At 28.1% G+C, this 19,510-nt stretch overlaps 1 protein-coding gene and 1 pseudogene across 2 annotated transcripts; one reads left to right on the forward strand and one right to left on the reverse strand.

Annotated features, from left to right (window-relative positions):
* The first annotated feature begins 121 nt into the window (after positions 1 to 121).
* Positions 122 to 6,012, forward strand: LOC107606553 (putative sugar phosphate/phosphate translocator At1g06470; annotated as a pseudogene). Its single transcript, XR_015892011.1, has 12 exons — positions 122 to 639; positions 740 to 905; positions 1,321 to 1,412; positions 1,550 to 1,587; positions 1,687 to 1,766; positions 2,368 to 2,468; positions 2,661 to 2,673; positions 3,370 to 3,554; positions 3,939 to 4,025; positions 4,284 to 4,379; positions 4,474 to 4,612; positions 5,678 to 6,012. The product of XR_015892011.1 is annotated as a putative sugar phosphate/phosphate translocator At1g06470 (transcript).
* A 526-nt stretch (positions 6,013 to 6,538) lies between these two features.
* On the reverse strand, positions 6,539 to 9,109 carry LOC107609890 (KIN17-like protein). Its single transcript, XM_016311945.3, is given in 3 exon segments — positions 6,539 to 8,060; positions 8,280 to 8,626; positions 8,783 to 9,109. A coding segment is annotated over 1 exon segment (1,206 nt). The 5' UTR covers positions 8,019 to 8,060; positions 8,280 to 8,626; positions 8,783 to 9,109; the 3' UTR covers positions 6,539 to 6,812.
* Positions 9,110 to 19,510: the final 10,401 nt, after the last annotated feature.

Consider the following 19,510-nt stretch of genomic DNA (forward strand, 5'->3'; position numbering starts at 1 on the left):
GCAGCTTGTGCGCTGGCTTTGTTATGCACCCAAGTGAGGTTAAGTAGTTGGTTTTGGTCAAAGAGTATGCTGGATTTGTTGTGGAGTATATAAATGGCAATAATTTGACATACAGAAGGAAATGGTACAGAGTGAATTGGATTCTGACAAGGGCAACTTTGCTAGGATCACTGGTGGTAACAGTGGAAGAGTAGGTTCTGTCTTTGGTAGAGAGCCTTCATTTTCACGCTGGTGTGATGCGGACGAAGAAGTCCATTTCAATTGGGAATTAGGAAATGCAAGGAATGATCTTGTGGACGAAGACCCTCGTTTTGAATTATCATTTCATCAGGAGCTACAAAGAGGACCTTTAGAAAGGGAGAGACTGTTTCACCTAAAGTTTCAGCATAGCATTTTGTATGGTGCTAGTTACATGGATGAAGATTCAATTCATCGGAGAGTAAATGGATCTGAGAAGCATGTGCCTTTTGATATTGAGAACAGGCCTACAGGGGGACTGACCCATGTTGACTCCTCCATGTCCTTGGAAGATCATGGATCATTGGCAAAAAGCTCCCGCAATCCTATTTCTATGGGATATATTTTAAAGACGTTTGTTTTCATTCTTATTTGGTACACATTCAGTCTATGTTTGACCCTGTAAGTTTCTTCTTGATACATATAGTCATCACATGCATAGATACACTATGTAAGGTTATTTACGATTCGCATTTTCTTGTTTTTCTACTAATTTGGACAGGTACAATAAAACTCTATTAGGAGCTGATATGGGGAAGTTCCCGGCTCTTATATGATGAATACTTTCCACTTCATGATGCAAGGTGTCCTATCAAGGATTATTACCTGGTGCTGGTCTCATAAATTTCAAACTGTTGTCATGTCTTGGAGGGATTACTTTTTGAAAGGTAGCCTTTGAACTCTGCTATCTCATTATTGCTATTGTTCTCTGCTCACTTGGTTATGCTCCTTTGGATATTCCATATTGAAACTTCTAGATACATTTTTTTTATCATTAAGTTTGTGTTATTGACTGTTATAGTTCATTGCTCTTTGTGGTAGTTGTTATTCTGACTCGGGAAATACTAACAAAATGTATAGTTACAACACTACTTGGGATATTTGAAGGCATGCCACTTTTTTGTTATAGTTAACCCCCCCCCCCCTCTCCCTTCCCTCTTCCTTCTTTTCCTTTTTTTTTTTAATTAAAAATATCTTGTGCCATTTCTTTACAGTGAAGCTGTTTTTCATGCAAAATTCTCATCACTCGTTATATTAACTTTTCTATCAACTAATGCCACAGATGGACTTTGCCTTTCACAGTTGTGCCGACTGCTCTTGGAACAGCATTGGATGTTAACCTGAGCAATGCATCTTTAATTTCCATCTCTGTCGCAATGTTAGGTGATATTTCTGTTCTTCTCTATGTAACCTGAGGGAAATATTTGTTTAAATTCTTTTGTAATGTCACGTCTCATTTCACTACATCGCCCTCTATTTTGTAGAAGATACTATTTTTCTTCCCTAACTTCATTGTCCTTTCCACTTGCAGTGTAAGTCTGGGGCTCCAATTTTTTTGCTTTTGCATTCGGGTAATTTTCTCTTTTCCCCATATGTCATCTGTGTGCGTATTCAAGTATAAACAAGTCAATTGTTTCAATTCATGTTTTCGCCATTGAATTGTCAAATATTTGTTGGAAGGTTGGAGGCACCAAGCTATAAACTATCTGGCATCGTTGTAGTCATCTCTATCGGCATATTACTAACAGGCACGTTCAGTCTAAGAGCTCCTCGTTATAATTTACATTTATTTGCACTTACAAAATCATAACATCTGACCCAGTATAGCTGCCAACAGGCATTAACAAAGATTAGCTGAATATGGATGCTAATTAACAGTTCCATGGTTCCATCATATCGTTCCATGTTGAATATGCGATTTCTTTAAACATCTTAATTTTTTATGTGAAATAGCTTCTGGAGAGGAGTTGATCTACATTGTTAATTTACTTCATTTGCTTTTCCATGATATTTTGGAATGTTTATCAGAATTTAGAATGGCCCCTATGTCTTTGTGTGCTCTTGGAAGTTCCTAGTCCATTCTGAATTTTGGTTTTTCCAGTTAATACCTCAACATTGTTTAGCAAACTATTGAACAGTGAACCAGTTAAAGATTTCAACGGATATTGGGTTTTAATTATTTTTTACTGTCATGGTGAATGTTTCTCAGTTCTATATAGTATCACGATTACAAGTTCTCTTGATTTTAAATTTTCAATTGAAGCTTGCCCAGCGAACTTTTCAAGCATTAGGAAAACGTGCCACATTGAGAATTCACACACATACCCATCTTATTTCTGTGCATTGCAGTTGCAAAAGAGACAGAATTTCAGTTATGGGGGTTTATACTTGTTATGCTTGCTGCTATTATGTCTGGGTTCCACTGGTGTATGACCCAGATCCTTTTGCAGGTATGATATTTGCATTTTTTTCCTTTTGCTTAAAAAGTCTGTATAAAATACAAGTGAGCACTTGCAGAACCACATTAAAGTTTCATTATTTTTCTTTGTGCCCTTTGTAACTAGTATTCTTACCTTGTTTTGTTGCCGCGGAACCTAATTTTCATTCTTGTTGTGCATGTGGACTCAAAAACCAAATTGAAGAAAGAAACCTATGGTAAGTTCCCTGTATAACTCCACATGAATCATTAGGCACATCTTCATTCACAATAGATTTTTTACAATATATTTGATAAACTTTATTGGTTAAAATAATCTTTTGCTTATTTATTTCTTGTTGGTTTCAGTCAATCGACCCATAAATTTAATATAACTTAGTGCCTTTTGTTTTTTTGGTTCCTGTATAAATTGATAGCAGAATCTTTGTGCCTTTACTGAAAACGCAGATGTACTTTAAAAAAAAGGTAGATGTGTACTTTATACCTAAGATATCATAAATATCCTAAGCATGAGAGATCATATGATTGTTAGAAAACTAAAGCAGATGTTTAAGTGATCATTGTACACCATTTGTAGTTGTAGATAGCAATAAATTAGTTTACATAGGTCACTACTCTCTCCATTATTTATTCATTTCATATGTTGAACTAAATCCTCCATACTCCATAGTATATTTAGGAGATGAAGGCAAATATATATAGACCTTAATGAATAGGCTTAAAATCTCAACCAGGATTGATATCTAGGAGATAGGTAATGGCAAGGATAGTTTCATAAAATGAATCAAAAGATATTTTCGATGTTAGAATCTTAGATGTAAGTAGTGTCCTTTATCCCTTACTTTACTAATACAAATTTTGAAAGTTCTATTATAGTCTAGCAAAGCCTTTATGTGCATTTTCAAATGTTTCAGGTCTAAAAGATCCACTTACTCTTATGAGCTATGTAGCACCAGTAATGGCAGTGGCAACTGCACTTCTCTCTCTTGCATTAGATCCATGGCATGAACTCCATAACAACAAATACTTTGATGATTCAAGGCATATTACTCAAAGTTTCTTCCTGATGATTTTGGGGGGCTTTCTTGCCTTTTACATGGTAATGCTATTCCCTTCAAGATTCATTTGTGCTCTGATCTAACACAACTAGCTTCTTATTGACTTTTTTGAGATAGGCTTTGTTAGAAATAAGGAGAATATCTTGTAATATCTCTATCATATTTCATCATATCAAATCCTATGTCCTAGGATTAGCTGAGATATCTACTTATTTCATGATCATTTCCTTAATTCTTACATAACTAGGATTAGGATTTCACTTCGTTATAAATAGAGATAGTATTCCTCTCTTGTAAACACATCATGTTCTATCAGAATAATACGTCCATATGGTTTAATAATCTTTCTTCTTCTCTTTTCTTTCTCTTCTACTTAAAACTTACAGTCTCAACAGGAAACCATATGATATTTTTTCTTGTTCCAGGTGTTAACCGAATATTTTTTGGTCTCAGTAACCAGTGCAGTCACAGTCCCAATAGCAGGGGTAGTCAAGGAGGCTGTCACAATATTGGTATGAACTACGCTTCGATATTGTTCTTATCTTTTGATATGAATATCCAGTGATCCCTCTTAATCTTTTATGTTTATTACCAGATCCTTTCGGTATTATTCTGTCAAGATTACATTGCTTCAATATATGAATTAATTTAGTACTATATTTTTTATAACTGTTGCATGTTATGTTCGAATAGGATAGAGGTTTCTTAGTGTTGCGGTTGCTTATTGTAGATTTACTTGCACTTTCTGGTTATATGCTGTTTATGTGTAGGTTGCGGTATTGTACTTTCATGATAAATTTACATGGGTGAAAGGACTCGGTCTCTGCACTATTCTGTTTGGTGTCAGTTTATTCAAACTGGTACAAGTAAGTCATCAGCAAACTTGTCTTCCAAAATTCTTTTTCCTTTAATTTTATTATGCTTATTTATATGTTTTTTCGATCTATTTTTCTATTTTAGATATCTGAAGCTTCAGAAGGGCCATTTTGGTGAAGGTGAGGTGGCAGTGCTTCACACAACAGATTCTTCTGGCAAATATGTTATTCTTGAGGAGATGGATGAGCAGGATATCTGAAACCTTCATAGCAACATCTTCAAAGTAAGTCCCTCAGTTGGACTGTTGTTAAGTGATGCATGAAGCTATAATAACTTATCTACAGATATATAAAAATTGACGTTCCCTTTTTAATCATAAGATCATTAGTGCTTGTCTTGCTCATCTCAGGGCTTGAATGTTGATGTTATCAACTACTACTGCTAATATGGCACTCATTAATACTTTCTGTCAGTGGAGAAATGTAGGGCTGCACATGGATCGGATAATATCCGCATATCCGCGGTAATTATCCGCATCCGATCCGAATTTTGCGGATATTATCCGATCCGCAGAGTCATCGGATCGGATCGGGTCTGATCCGCACTATGGTCGGATCGGATTGCGGATTCGGCAGTGATATCCGCGGATCCGATCCGCAAATCCGCATATCCGCACATCACATATAAATAGCATAGTTTAAGAAAGTAAACCCTAATGTTATATGAATTTTAGTGTGTTATTTTATGAATTTTATGATATTTTGTTTTTAATCTTTTATGTTGTACTTCAACTTAGAATAATTAAACTTAAATCTTGTGTTATTATTTTATTTTTGTTATTCAAGAGAACTATTATTGATAATATTTTATGAGTAAATAGACTTAAACAGATAAAAAAATAAATTTTCTGGATATTTTTTTGTAAAAACAGCCAAATAGAATTTTAAAATAGTTTCTTTTGAATTATGCGGATATACCCGATATCCGATCCGCAAGTATGCGGATCGGATCGGATCAGATCCAGCCTAAAAAATTGCGGATATCGTATCCGATCCGATCCTATGAGTGCAGTGCGGATCGGATAGAATTTTAAGCTATATCCGATCCGATCCGATCCGTGTGCAGCCCTAGAGAAATGTACTACTTTTATTGTGCACATTTCTTGTACACCTTTCTTTTATGATATAAAAGTCGAATTTTTTATCTTCTCTCACTTTTTATCGATGGCGTTTATTTGGTATATAAGAGAAGTGTATACAGAGTAGTGCATATAATATCTCTCAATTGCTATATTTGTGTAGCTCCTACGACTCGCCTGCTGACCGACTTCATCTCATGTTTTCAACAGTTACCTCTTGATGCTTCCATTGGATTTGTGATGTGAAGGTGCTTTCCAAGTTTATCAAACCGGAGGAAACAAATCACCCGGCGATGATCAACATTTAAGCCCAATCATTCATCACTTCCATTTTAAAATTTTGTAATTGAATATCTTGTATTCTGTTAGTGTTTCATCGGTAGAACAAATTTTGGTATTCTTGACTTGAGTTGTCAAGATATATTTTGTAGATTAACGCAGCAGGGTGTAGTAGATCAAAGGTTCATTTTTGTTTTAATGTATCGAGTTACATGTTACTAATTTTTTGTTCTTATGTAATAAATGTAACTCTTTGATTTTGTTTATTCTTACCTGATGTTTCATCTAATTCTGAGTCATGTTCAATCTTATAAAAGGGGAAGTATAGATTCTGAAAATAACTGAGTGGCATCAACGCTTCTCTAAGTCGTCCCGTTCCATACTACATGGTATATACAGATTAGCGTGAAGATCTATCTTAATCAGCTCATGAAATTTCATAAACTATGCATGAAAAAGTGTAGTTTGGACACACCAAATAAACCTTTTAAATTTGAGTAAGAAATTCTCATATTCTACAGTTTATATCTTAATATAATGATGCAGAAGAAAAGAAATTCATAATCATAACCTTCTTCATATGCATAACCTTTTTTCTTCATATGTGCAACTGATACAAGAATAATCGAATGTATATACATGTAAGTAGAACAACACCACCTCAACCTTGTGAACATTGAACCGTTACGTTCTAAAATTAAGAAGTTCATTACTTGCACGTATAACATTGTAGTTTGGAGCTTACAATCACCATCTCCCCGCAATTTTCTTACTACCAGAAAGTAAAAAGATTCTCCATTGCCAATCAAAATTAAGTAGTTCATTAATTGCACGTATAACATTGTAGTTTGGAGCTTACAATCACCATCTCCCCGCAATTTTCTTACTACCGGAAAGTAAAAAGATTCTCCATTGCCAATCAAGCACGCATTCAATCTTTTAACAGGGAAGATTATCGTCATGATTGATCTCATATAGATAAAAAATTACAGACGGATACATAAGAATAAACAATGTTATTCAACCAACTTAACACACAATCACTTGGTTATTATTCTCATCAAACTCATTGTGCTATTTTACAAATGTCTTCATATTCCACTGCTTTGAGTACCCTGCCATCATAGGCACCTTTCTTTATCTGCACCTTTGCACAAAAATGATCCGTATCCACCCCCAAAAGTTTCGCAGTTGATCCACGATATGCACCATTGACAATTTTTACACGGCCCCCAACTTGTGGAATCACAGTTTCAAGCTCTTCCTGATCGACTCTCAGCACATGCTTGCTTTGAAGCATTTCAATTTCCCCAACATATTTGTCAATCACCTTTCTCACCACACCCTTTTGCTTGTAGTACCCCTTCTCTGCCAAGGCCTTGCTCATAAACTTAACAATAATTCCCTCATGCAATCAATAGTCCTTCCTGTTGATTTTCTCCTTTTTCTTCTCCTCTTCCCTAATCAATTCTTCCAAGGTTGACTTTCCTCCACCGCCACTCTCTTTTCTCTTCAAACTATTTCCCAGATTCCTTCCCTCGAATTTATCTTCCTCATCCTCATCAAACACAGCCTTCTTCGATGACTCATGTTTCTCTTTGATCACAGGCTTAGCCGATGCCCCAAGAGAAAATCCTATCTTAACTCCATCTTCCACATTTAGTTCCCTCGGAGCCTCGACCCTTGAAGCCTGATCAGCCTCAGTAGTATCTTACCGTTGCATCAATTGCTCAGCTTTTTCGATCTGTTTCATAATCTCCTTCTCTTGCTTCTCTTCCTCCACCATATCTGCCTTGATCCTCTTATTCTTCATCCTCTCCTTGAAAAGGGTCTCAGAATCTCTATCTATATATGTAATGAACCAACCCTTAGGTGTTTCCTCGACTTTACACTTCCCCGTTCGACCCAAGTACTTCACAAACTCTGTAAGAGTTGCCCACTGAGTGGAGTTCATATGAACATGATGCCTGTCATTGATGTACTCATTATAAACCACGGTGGCAGCAATGCGGCTGAACCGATGGCTGCGCTTCATGTGCTCAAGGAAATATGTCTCAAACTCCTCGGAATAACCCTCGATTATCTGATGTGGGTTTTGGCCAAAAATCTGCATCTGGCGCTGGTGGCTTTCACTCATGCAGTGGCATTTGAACCCATTCTCGTCTCGGCATTGCTTCTGGCACATCTGGCAGTACCACCTAAGCTTCTGCAGCCCTTTTGCCATGATTCGATTGGCGATGGCTTTCCGTGTAAGAAATTCATTTTTCCCCATCGATTATCCGGTTCAAATGTTTCAGACAAAAAAAACTAAAAACTAAAAACAAACAAAAGAAACCCTAATTCAGTGGTTGTCTTCAGATTACAAACATAACAGAGAAATTGAATAATTCGCAATTAGAGTCACATTATAACGGTTGCATTCAAAGAAATATAAAATCTCTAATCCATAGCAATCATAGGGAATTAGAGATATATAAGATTGAGAGAGAGAGAGAGAGAGAGAGAGAGAGAGAGAGAGATTCTAAGAACAAACCTGAGAAGGGGGCTTCGAGATGACTTTGATGGCGGTGGCTGGGGGGGCCGAGGATTTGGTTGTGGCGGCGATTGGTGGCGGAGCTCGCGACGGAAAGGGCGGAGGCTGGAACCTGGAAGCTAGATTGGCTACGCGGTCTGTGGATCGTTACTTTTCGTCGTTGATGTCGTGGGTCTGGGCCACTGGGCCTGTTTAATATAAACAACAAGGAGAAGTATAGGAAAAGGATTTATAAACAACTAGCGGGTACTTGTTGACAGGGATGGCAACGGGTAGAGGAGGATAGGGTTTGAACCCAATCCTAACCCTATCTAGTATCCACGACTCAACCCTATCCTATCTGCGGGCTGAAAAATATCCAAACACAACAAAATGAAGAATAGAGCAGTAAAAAAAAAGAGTGAACAGAGCAAAGAGCAGTGAGCAGAAAACCAGAAAAAGAGGGCATGAAAAAAAAATAAAAAAAATCGAAGAACAGAAAGTAGTGAGCAGGCAGTGCTGACCTTCGGCGACCAAACTAAGACGACGGCGCGAGTAGAGGGCAGACGAGGACGACGACGAGCAGAAGACAGGCGAAGACGACGAACACCCAGAGTACAGACGAAGACGGTGAGTGAGATGAAGACGAAGCTGTTCGGCGAAGGGGCTAGGGCTTAGTGTGCCAAGGCTTCCATGGTTCGAAGAGGAGAAAGTGAAGGACTGAAGGCTGCTTTTTTCTTTATTTCAACCCTAAACATACAAGATACAACGATACCGTTTATTTGTTTGACCGAAGGTTGCTCTTGCTTTTGAATTGATCTCTCCTTTTTTTTTGTAAATTTTTGATAAATTTAATAGGTAAAGTTTACAAATTTATAAATTTGGTTTCAGTAGTTAGAGCCTTTTCACATACTTAAGGTCCTTGGTTTATTTCCTATATATAATATTTTTAAACATATATAATACATATTATGCAGGTGCGGGTAGGGTTAAGACTCAACCCGCACTCTACCCGCTCCGCACTTAACCCTGTCCGCAGCGAATCGGATTGGCAACCCTATCCACAGCGAATCAGATTGGTAACCCTATCCGACCGGGTTGGGTTGGATTGGGTACCCGCGGATAGGATCCATGTTGCGAGGCCTACTTGTTGAGCCGTTTTTTTATTATTTTAAAGAAATTAATTTTTATAATTTTATTTTTTATTTATAAATGATTAAATAATAAAATAGTTAAGAATTTATAAAAATTTAAAAATGAATATAAAAATTTTATAGGTTATTTAATTTTTAAAATGTATAAAATTTATAAATTTAAATTAAATAAGATATTAAAATTTTTTTAGAATGTATAAGATTTATAAATTTAAATTAAATAAGATATTGAAAATTTTATTATGTTGTTATTATATATAACAAAACTAAGATAAAGATTTACAAAGATTATTTATAATTTAATTATTTATAAACATTATTAAATTTTTTTTAATAATATTTAATTTAAAGTAAAAATAAATTTTTTATGCAATGTTTTCTTTATCTTTATACATATTTTTAATAAATAAAAAATATTTTATTTTTTTTAATTTTATATTCAATTTTTTAAATTATGTTTAGTTTTATTATTTTTTAAAATTATTAATTTATATTTTTATTGTATTATCTCACTATGCTGCGTACTATTCTTTTTTCTTATTATTATTCTTTATACACATAAATTCGGTACAAAACACTACATTAAATAAAAGACATCATTCTTACATTTTATTTTAACTCAATAATATTTTTAAAATAAAATTAAACTTCAACTTTAAGAAAATAAACAAAAAGAATCTTTTGAAGGAGATAACCACAACTTGAAAATTTGAAGATTTTTGTAAAAATATAGATAGATCTCTTTAAATTTTATAAAAATATAGGTAGAATTTAAAATTTAAATTTTATTATATCAAATAAAATTAAAAAATTAGCTCTATATTAATAATTAACAATTTTGAAATGTCATAGTTACTTAATTGTTTCACAATAATGTGTTGATATCAAATTTTATTTTATTTTATTTTAAATTTTAAAACTTTAAAACATTAATTAATTAATTATTTTTTTGGAGAAAATAGATATTAGAATTACAATTTGTTATGATTGTAACAAATATTTTATATTTAAATTTTATTAATTTATCAACATTTAATTTAAGTATAATTTAAATTTAAAAAACAAATTTAAGTTTGATTTGAATATAAAAAACAAACAAATCTCTTAATTTAGTGAATTTTTAAATCTAAAAAAATTAAATAAATAAGATAAATAAATAAAAATAATCTATGTACAACGAATTAAAATTATCTGTTTCTTAAATTTTTTCAGTTAAAGATATTAACTGAAAGTAATTGATTGTACTAAATAATAGAAATATTGTATTATATATTTTTAATTTGTACTTTTATAATTGACTCATAATTAGAATTTTCTAAAATATAATTAAGTTTGATTTGAATTTGACTTAAATTTATAGATAAAATAAATAAATTTAAATCATAAACTCTAATAACTAACTAATTAACACTATAGTTTTTTCAAAAATCAAAGAGAGTAAATAGGAATATAAGGTAACTACAATAATTACGTGAACTTATTTATTGCGATTAGTTATTAAGTGAACTTAATTTTTTTGAAAATAATAATTTATTAGCTTTTTCTTTAAATAAAAGAGTAATATTATTATAATTAAAGTAAAATGTAACTATAATTTAAACATTTAAAAGTAACTTTTTAAGCAAATAATTTATAAATAATTTATTAAAATAAAAAAAAATTATTGTCAATAAATTTGTTAAAAAAAAAACACAGCCGAAATTATCAATAAAATAAATAAATTTATACATAAATTATACTTTTTCTAAAATAATAAAATATTAGTAGAAAATTCACCTCTTCATCGAGCCAAACCATCTCAATTGAGTATGGCAATGGAGAATTTCCGTAACTTGGTAGTGTCCATAAACGTATCACTCGTATACGTACACACAAATTTTCGATTGTAGGATTGATGTCAGCAATTTTGTGAATACCAGCCATTGGAATAAGTAGAGAGATTTATAATTTAAAAAGATGAGATTATCAAAATTTTTACATTTATAAAAATAAATAGATAATTACCCATCATCAATCTCTAATTCGATAATAGTATACTTGGTAGATTTGCCATCTTTTTCAAGAGTACTCTCATTCCCAATTCTAGCAAGATATCCAACAACATCTGAAATGATTTAAAATAAAAAAAAATTGTTGTCAATAAATTTGTTAAAAAAAAAACACAGCCAAAATTATCAATAAAATAAATAAATTTATACATAATTTATACTTTTTTTTAAATAATAAAATATTAGTAGAAAACTCACCTCTTCATCGAGTCAAACCATCTCAATTGAGTATGGCAATGGAGAATTTCCGTAACTTGGTAGTGTCCATAACCGTATCACTCGTATACGTACACACAAATTTTCAATTGTAGGATTGATGTCAGCAATTTTGTGAATACCTGGAATAAGTAGAGAGATTTTGGATATATGTAAAGAAAGGGATTGATGTACTTTAAATTGTGGTGCTTTACATCTCTCATAACTTATACTTTTATAGTTGCATCGTAACTAAATTTTTTTAAATTTGGTTAACTTTAATTTAAAATTTAAAAAATAACAAATTAAGTAAAACAACTCAAACTTAAAATTTGAAAATAACAACCTAAACAAATAATAATTTAAAAACTCTAAACTAACGTAAATCTTTATAGTAATATTAGTATGTAACAACCGAAGTATAATTAACGTAACTTTTTTTAAAACTCTAAATTTTTTTAAAAGAATTTATGTAGCTGCAATTTAAAAAAAATCAACAAAATTTTAAAAAATAATACTAAAAAGAATTAATTTTTTTTAAAAAAATAGTGTTAAAATGTAAAAAATAACAATCTAAGTAAAATAATTTAAAATGTAAAAAATAACAACCTAAGTACAACAATCTAAAATTTAAAAAATATAAACTTAAATAAAATAATTTAAAATTTAAAAAATAACAACCTAAGTAAAACAACCCAAACTTAAAATTTGAAAATAATAACCAAAGCAAATAATAATTTATAATTTATAAATATAAATCTAAAAATTTCTAGCGACGACACCTAAGCAAATAAACTCCCAGACTCAACGTATGAGTGCCACGTCAGCAAATGAGCTCCCTATTTGTATTACTATAAAGATAAAGATAATATAAAAATATATATTTTTTAAAATAAGAAAATATTTGATTTATTTTATTTATTTAAAAAATTTGTTAAGCATTTTATCGAGAGAATTGTCATAATACTCCAAATTATTTTTTTAAATATTTTTTGTCGAAAATTTTAGTTATAAATATATTTTAATCACAAAATATTTTATTTTATTAAATAAATGAGTTCTAATGTCAAAATTCTAGTAAAAAGTTTTTAACAAATAATAAAAAGTTTAATTTCACAGTCAATAAATTCAACTAATAGTTAAATTTTTTTTTTTCATTTCTTTAAATAATGAAATTAAAAATGAATAGCTTATAATTAAAAAGAGGGAAAAGATGAAAGTACCTCTATTATTGTTTAGAAACAATCTAAAAAATAACAATGTAAATGTAGTAAAGAGAAAAAGTTATAAATGTGACAAATGAAAAAATTAAATTTAAAAATCGAAACTTAAGAAGTCATTTAATTAAGAATTAGTATTAGAATTTTAAATTTTAAATTTTTAAATATAATTTGCTAATTAGCTAGTGTAAATTTTAAATTTTTAAATAAAATTTTTTAATTAAATGTTCGTTGTTCATCAAGAATATAGGAATTTGTTAATTTAAGAATAATTTTATTAGTTTCATCATAAATAGTATCAATCCTATTATTTGTCGATAAAAATAAATAAAATTAAATACAATCTAAAAATTAATAACCTTATAAATTATGTAAATTTAGAAAAAATATTTAAAAAGAGAGAAAAAATGAAAGTACTTCTATTGTGCAGAAACAATTTAAAAGATAACAATGTAAATTGAATAAAGAGAAAATTTATAAATGTGGCAAGTAAAAAAATTTAAATTTAAAAATCGAAATGGTTAAGAAGTCACTTAATTGAATTAGTGTTAGAATTTCAAATTTTAAATTTTAAATAGAGTTTTTTAATTAGCTAGTACAAATTTTAAATTTTTAAATAAAATTTCCTAAATTAATTCAATTTTGTCGAAACAACATTAGAAATAGAATTAACGTATAGAAAAATGTCAAATTAATTTTTTTAAATAATATAAATAACCTCACATTTTAATAAGATTGATAATTCTATTTACTTTAATATAATCTTTTGTAATTAGCATAGTAACTTATAAATTATATAAAATTTTAAAAAATATTGTCAAACCTAATTGCTTACTTAAAAATTCAAAAAAAGTTTATTTGAATTTAAATTTAAAATTTTAAATATAATACTTTAATTAAAAATTATAATTAGATTTTCTTTTTAAAATAAATACACATTAAAAATCAATAACTAACTTAATTGTATCAACAATAATCCATATAAGAAATTTATAACTTTATGACATTAAATACTAAATTAGAAATTAACAGAATATCAACGGTGTGAATCGAATTAAAAATAAAACCATAAATAATAACCAAATAAGTTCAATTTATATTTAAAAAAAATTCTAAATTCCAAACATAAAAATCCAATAGAACCAAAAGAAAAATAACAACTCAAGAAAAGACAATGTTTCTACTAAAACAAACTTAGCATTATTCTATTAGATATACTCTAAAAGGGATTCTAAAACATGTGCATCCAAATTCTCAAGTTTCATTCTCAATTTTGATCTTCTTGCAAGTTGAGGTATCTCCTTGCACCTTCGAATCTTCCGACTCCAAAGATAGTCGCTTGGTTGGTGTAATAGCATTTTCTAATACTTCGGATTCATCACTATCCGCAACTTCATTGGAGAATTCAAGCAACAAATTCTGTACAAAATACTACGTTAAATTAAAGACTTCCTTCTCACCTTTGATTTTATCTCAATAATATTTTTTAATAAAATAAAGATCTAACTTTGAGAAAACAAACAAACAAAAAATTCATTTTTTGAACAAATACCTTAATACCTTTTACTTTCTCCCCTTCAATGATTGATGAAGCTTTTGAAGTTGGAAACAAACCACCGGTGTAGTCAACATCCTAAAATTATAATTAGTTATTAATTATTATTTATAAATTAGATACTACTAATAATCAAAGAGGAGAAGATGTTGCATTTTTTTCAAAAATGTTTCCCTTAATAAAAAGGTTTGTTACCTATTAATAACATTAATAAAAATATTCATAACAAAATAAATTAAATAATAATTTAAAAAGATGAAAATATCAAAAATTTTAGATTTATAAAAATAAATATTCATCAATCTCTAATTCAATAATAGTGTACTTGGTAGATTTGTCATTCTTTTCAAGAGTTCTCTCACTCTCAATTCCAGCAAGATATCCAACAACATCTGAAATGATTTAAAATAAAAAAAAATTGTTATCAATAAGTTTATTAAAAATCAAAACACAGCCGAAATTATCAATAAAATAAATAAATTTATAAATAAATTATACTTTTTTTTAAACAATAACTTACCAACTAAGTAGGTGTAATCGTACCAAGGCGTGTATTTTTTTTCTCTAGAATTGATAAACAAAAATCAAAGAACAATTAGATGGGGATAAACAAATAAATTTAAAATATAAATAATATAAATTTAAAATAAAATTAAAAAATATTAGTAGAAAACTCACGTCTTTATCGAACCAAACCATCTCAATTGAGTATGGCAATAGAGAATTTTCGTAACTTGGTAGTGTCCATAACCATATCACTCGTATACGTACACACAAATTGTCGATTGTAGGATTGATGTCAGCAATTTTGTGAATACCAGCCATTGGAATAAGTAGAGAGATTTTGGATATATGTAAAAAAATGGATTAATGTACTTTAAATTGTGGTGCTTTATATCTCTCATAACTTATACTTTTATACTTGCATCATAACTAACTTTTTTTAAATTTGGTTGACTTTAATTTAAAATTTAAAAAATAACAAACTAAGTAAAACAACCCAAACTTAAAATTTGAAAATAACAACCTAAACAAATAATAATTTAAAAAATCTAAACTAACGTAAATCGTTATAGTAATATTAGTATGTAACAACTGAAGTATAATTAACGGAAATTTTTTTAAAACTCTAAATTTCTTTAAAAGAATTTATGTAGCTGCAATTTTAAAAAAGATCAACAAAATTTTAAAAAATAATGCTAAAAAGAATTAACAGATTTTTAAAAAATAGTGTTAAAATATAAAAAAGAACAATCTAAGTAAAATAATTTAAAATGTAAAAAATAACAATCTAAGTACAACAGTCTAAAATTTAAAAAATAACAACTTAAATAAAATAAATTAAAATTTTAAAAATAACAACCTAAGTAAAACAACCTAAACTTAAAATTTGAAAATAACAACTTAAGCAAATAATAATTTATGATTTATAAATATAAATCTTAAAATTTCTAGTGACGATACTTCAGCAAATGAACTCCCAGACTCAACGTATGAGTGCCACGTCAACAAATGAGCTCCACATTTGTATTACTATAAAGATAAAGATAAAGATAAAGATTATCTTATGCCACTTTTATATTACCTTATCCTCTCCTCATTTCTTGTCTTTTCAGCTTCTTTTCACTCTATCATAATTAATTATCACCCAGTAACATTATTATAACTCTCAATCTTATCTATCATTTTGATATATAACCATCTATTGTAATAACTTTTATGTATTGTTGAAGTTTTGATAAACTAATTCTTTTGTCTTTCTTAAATATCTAGATGTATAAAAACTATAGTTATTTTTTTAATTTGCCTGATAAGTCATCTTATTAATTTATTAAAAAAAATTTATTACATAAATTATTCAAAATTTTTACTCAAATAATCAAAATTTATTATCAATAATCCTAAAAATTAATATAAAAATATTTATTTTTAATTAATGTAATAAATAATAGTATATCGTTATAAGTTTTCTAACTAATAATTATAAATTTTAGTTGCATTTTAATATAGTACATCATTAGTTTTTATATTGGATTACCACCATATAAGTTTTATATTTATTTTTTTTACACATTAATTAAATTGTACTTTATTATTTTATTTTGTATGTTTTAAAATAATATGATTATTATATACTATAATAAGAATGACATTAGTTTTCATAATCTAATATGAATCTTCTTACTATTTTATTTGTCATATGAATACTATTTATAAAAAATAGTTATTTAAGGTGAAACACTACTTCAATTAAGAGAAATAGAAAACTTTTAGATTTATCATTTTGTTATATTTTTTAATTCTCACTTGATATTATTCAAATTTAATAAGTTGATAGTGGTGATTCCTTGTGATTAGTTAAAAATTTCAACTTTTTTTCTCAATTTTGACCAAACTCAATTTTGTTATTAAATAGTTTTTGTGGGTTATAATATTTTTTATTTTTCTATAATTGTATTTTTTTCTACAATAAGTACTTTTAAATTATCTAATGCTTAAAAATTCATTTTTTTTATTTTTTCGAAATGGTGAAAATTAAAGTTAAATGATATTAGTTATTTGTTTAACAAAATTATATATTTAATTTTTGTTATGTATTTTATTTTCTTTATGGTCTAAATTAGTCTATATATTATCAAATTATTTCTATTATTTATGCAACATTTTTTTCTTCTGATAATTATTTATTGATAAATGTTGAATTTATGGTTCTGTTTATTGTATTTTAATATGTTTATTTTAGTTACATTCAATAAATTGCCCAAATTCAAACCTATTTTTCGAACCACTTTTTTATCATATGATTGAAATTATTTAAATCAAGATTTTTAGATCCTAAAATTTTTAAAGTAAAAAAAAAATACAATAAAATAAATTAGAAAAATTAACAAAATGAAATCATTTTATTTTATTGGGTTGTCAAATTAGTTTAAAAATCAATTCAACAAATGTTTTTATCTTGCCACATCTTTAATATTATATATTAATCTAATGATCAGAAAAAAATAATATTATCTAATGTAAAACAGATTAAAAAAGAAAAAAGAAATTAATAAAATATGCGTAAGACTTTTTACTCCATCATTGGTAGGTGCAGACTTTCTTGAATTCTTTATAAGCTAATCAAATAATTTGTGCCATATGTTAAATGAACAATATTAAATCAATTAAATCTTTTTGAAATATAATTTATTTATTTAATTTAATTATAAACAAATTTGCATGTATTTAGATGTCACGTACAATACTCAACATAATTAATAGTTTAAAAAATTAATATATTAATGTTTTAACAAATTATTGATAAGTGTAGACTGCGTCATTCGTATGCCAATCAAATAACCAGTATTATATGCTAGACAAATGATATTATAAAAGACAAAATTAATAATATTTTGCAAAAGGTTATGCATGAAATTTTTTGTATTGTTAGTGAAATAAGTATATGCAAAATTAGTTTCGGATTATGTTAATAAGATTAAAATAAGATAGAAGAAATTGGAAAGTAAAAAAAAAAATACGTAATAACATATATGTATTACATTTTTGAAGCCCCTCTTACACTTTTATAAGGATAATCTATTTGTATTTTTTTATTGTCACTTTTTTTAACCAACTATTGTGCCTCATTGTTTTTTAGATTGTTCATACAACTCAGAATCATGAAAGGAAGCAAAAACAAATATCTTATAATTTATTAAACTATTCTCTTTAGCAGTATCATAAAAAATAGGTAATATCCATTATCAACAAAATACCAAATATAATTATACAACTCGATAATATAACTCCAAAGTAACACAGAGAACCTATTGACACCAATAATATATTATATGAGGCATAATAACAGCATTTTCTTTTATCATGTATGCTACACATTAAAATTTCTTCACATGCTGAATACTTTCTTACTGTTTCGCTTCATGTTGTATTTGTTGGTACATTGATTTCATGTCACCAGTGTACCTAACTCCTTATATAACTCTTGTGTCTAAACCTTTTATATATGTCTCATGACTCATGGTATCCATTACTTGCTCTTCACATGCATCCAAGGTCCATTATAAACTGTTGTCTTTGTCATGTATGCTACACATTAAAACTTCTTCGCTTGCTAGATACTTTCTTATTATTTCGCTTCATGTTGTATTTGTTGGCACATTGATTTCATGTCACTCTTAGCACCTACATGCTCATGGTATCACAACTCTTGTGTCTAAATCTTTTATATATGTCCCATGGTATCTATTACTTGCTCTCTAGTCTCCACACATCCAAAGTCCATTATAAACTGTTGTCTAATATTTTATTATTTTTTCATTCATTCTTGCCACTTCTATTATTTTCAACAACTACTCTTACTTCGTTCATACCAACCATTCTCATATGCAACTTCCTTTAAAGTCATTCTAGATTAATACGTATTAATATGTAAATAAAAGTATTTATCGACTTTAATAAACATAGACTTTAATAATACATATCAAACGATGTAAAAAAATATTAATAAATTTTAATAAATATAGAATATATTTATAAGTAAATAAATAAATGATTTTTTTCATATAACTTAAAATAAAAAATATAATCTCTTTTATTTTTAAATAAATTAAATATAACTTGTATAACTGCATAAAAAAATAAATATTTTTTATTTATTATCAATTATTATGTCATAAATTTTTTATAATATTAGAAAAATTTTATATTAAATGTTATTTTTAATTAAAAAATATAAAATATAAAACAATTAATTTTATTACAATTACTTGTATTGTCTATTTTAAATTTTTTTTATTTGTTATTATTTATTTTAATTATTTATTATGAAATTCATAATCTTGTTTGTTATTAGACATTTTATATATAGTAGTGTGCAATAACATATCTTTAAATTCATTCATTACGAAAAATTCTTTGAATAAATATTATATATTATATGATGAAGATAAAATATTTAAAAAAATTATTGTTACTATTTTATCCATTAAATTTATTTTGTGAAATGAATTATTTGAAGGCAGATGATTTCTTCAAAAATTGGACATCAGATTATAGTAATGCCTTTATATATTATTTA

The sequence above is a fragment of the Arachis ipaensis genome, chromosome B7 (genome assembly GCF_059453495.1).
Source record: "Arachis ipaensis isolate K30076 ecotype BB chromosome B7, ASM5945349v1, whole genome shotgun sequence".
Classification (NCBI taxonomy): domain Eukaryota; kingdom Viridiplantae; phylum Streptophyta; class Magnoliopsida; order Fabales; family Fabaceae; genus Arachis; species Arachis ipaensis.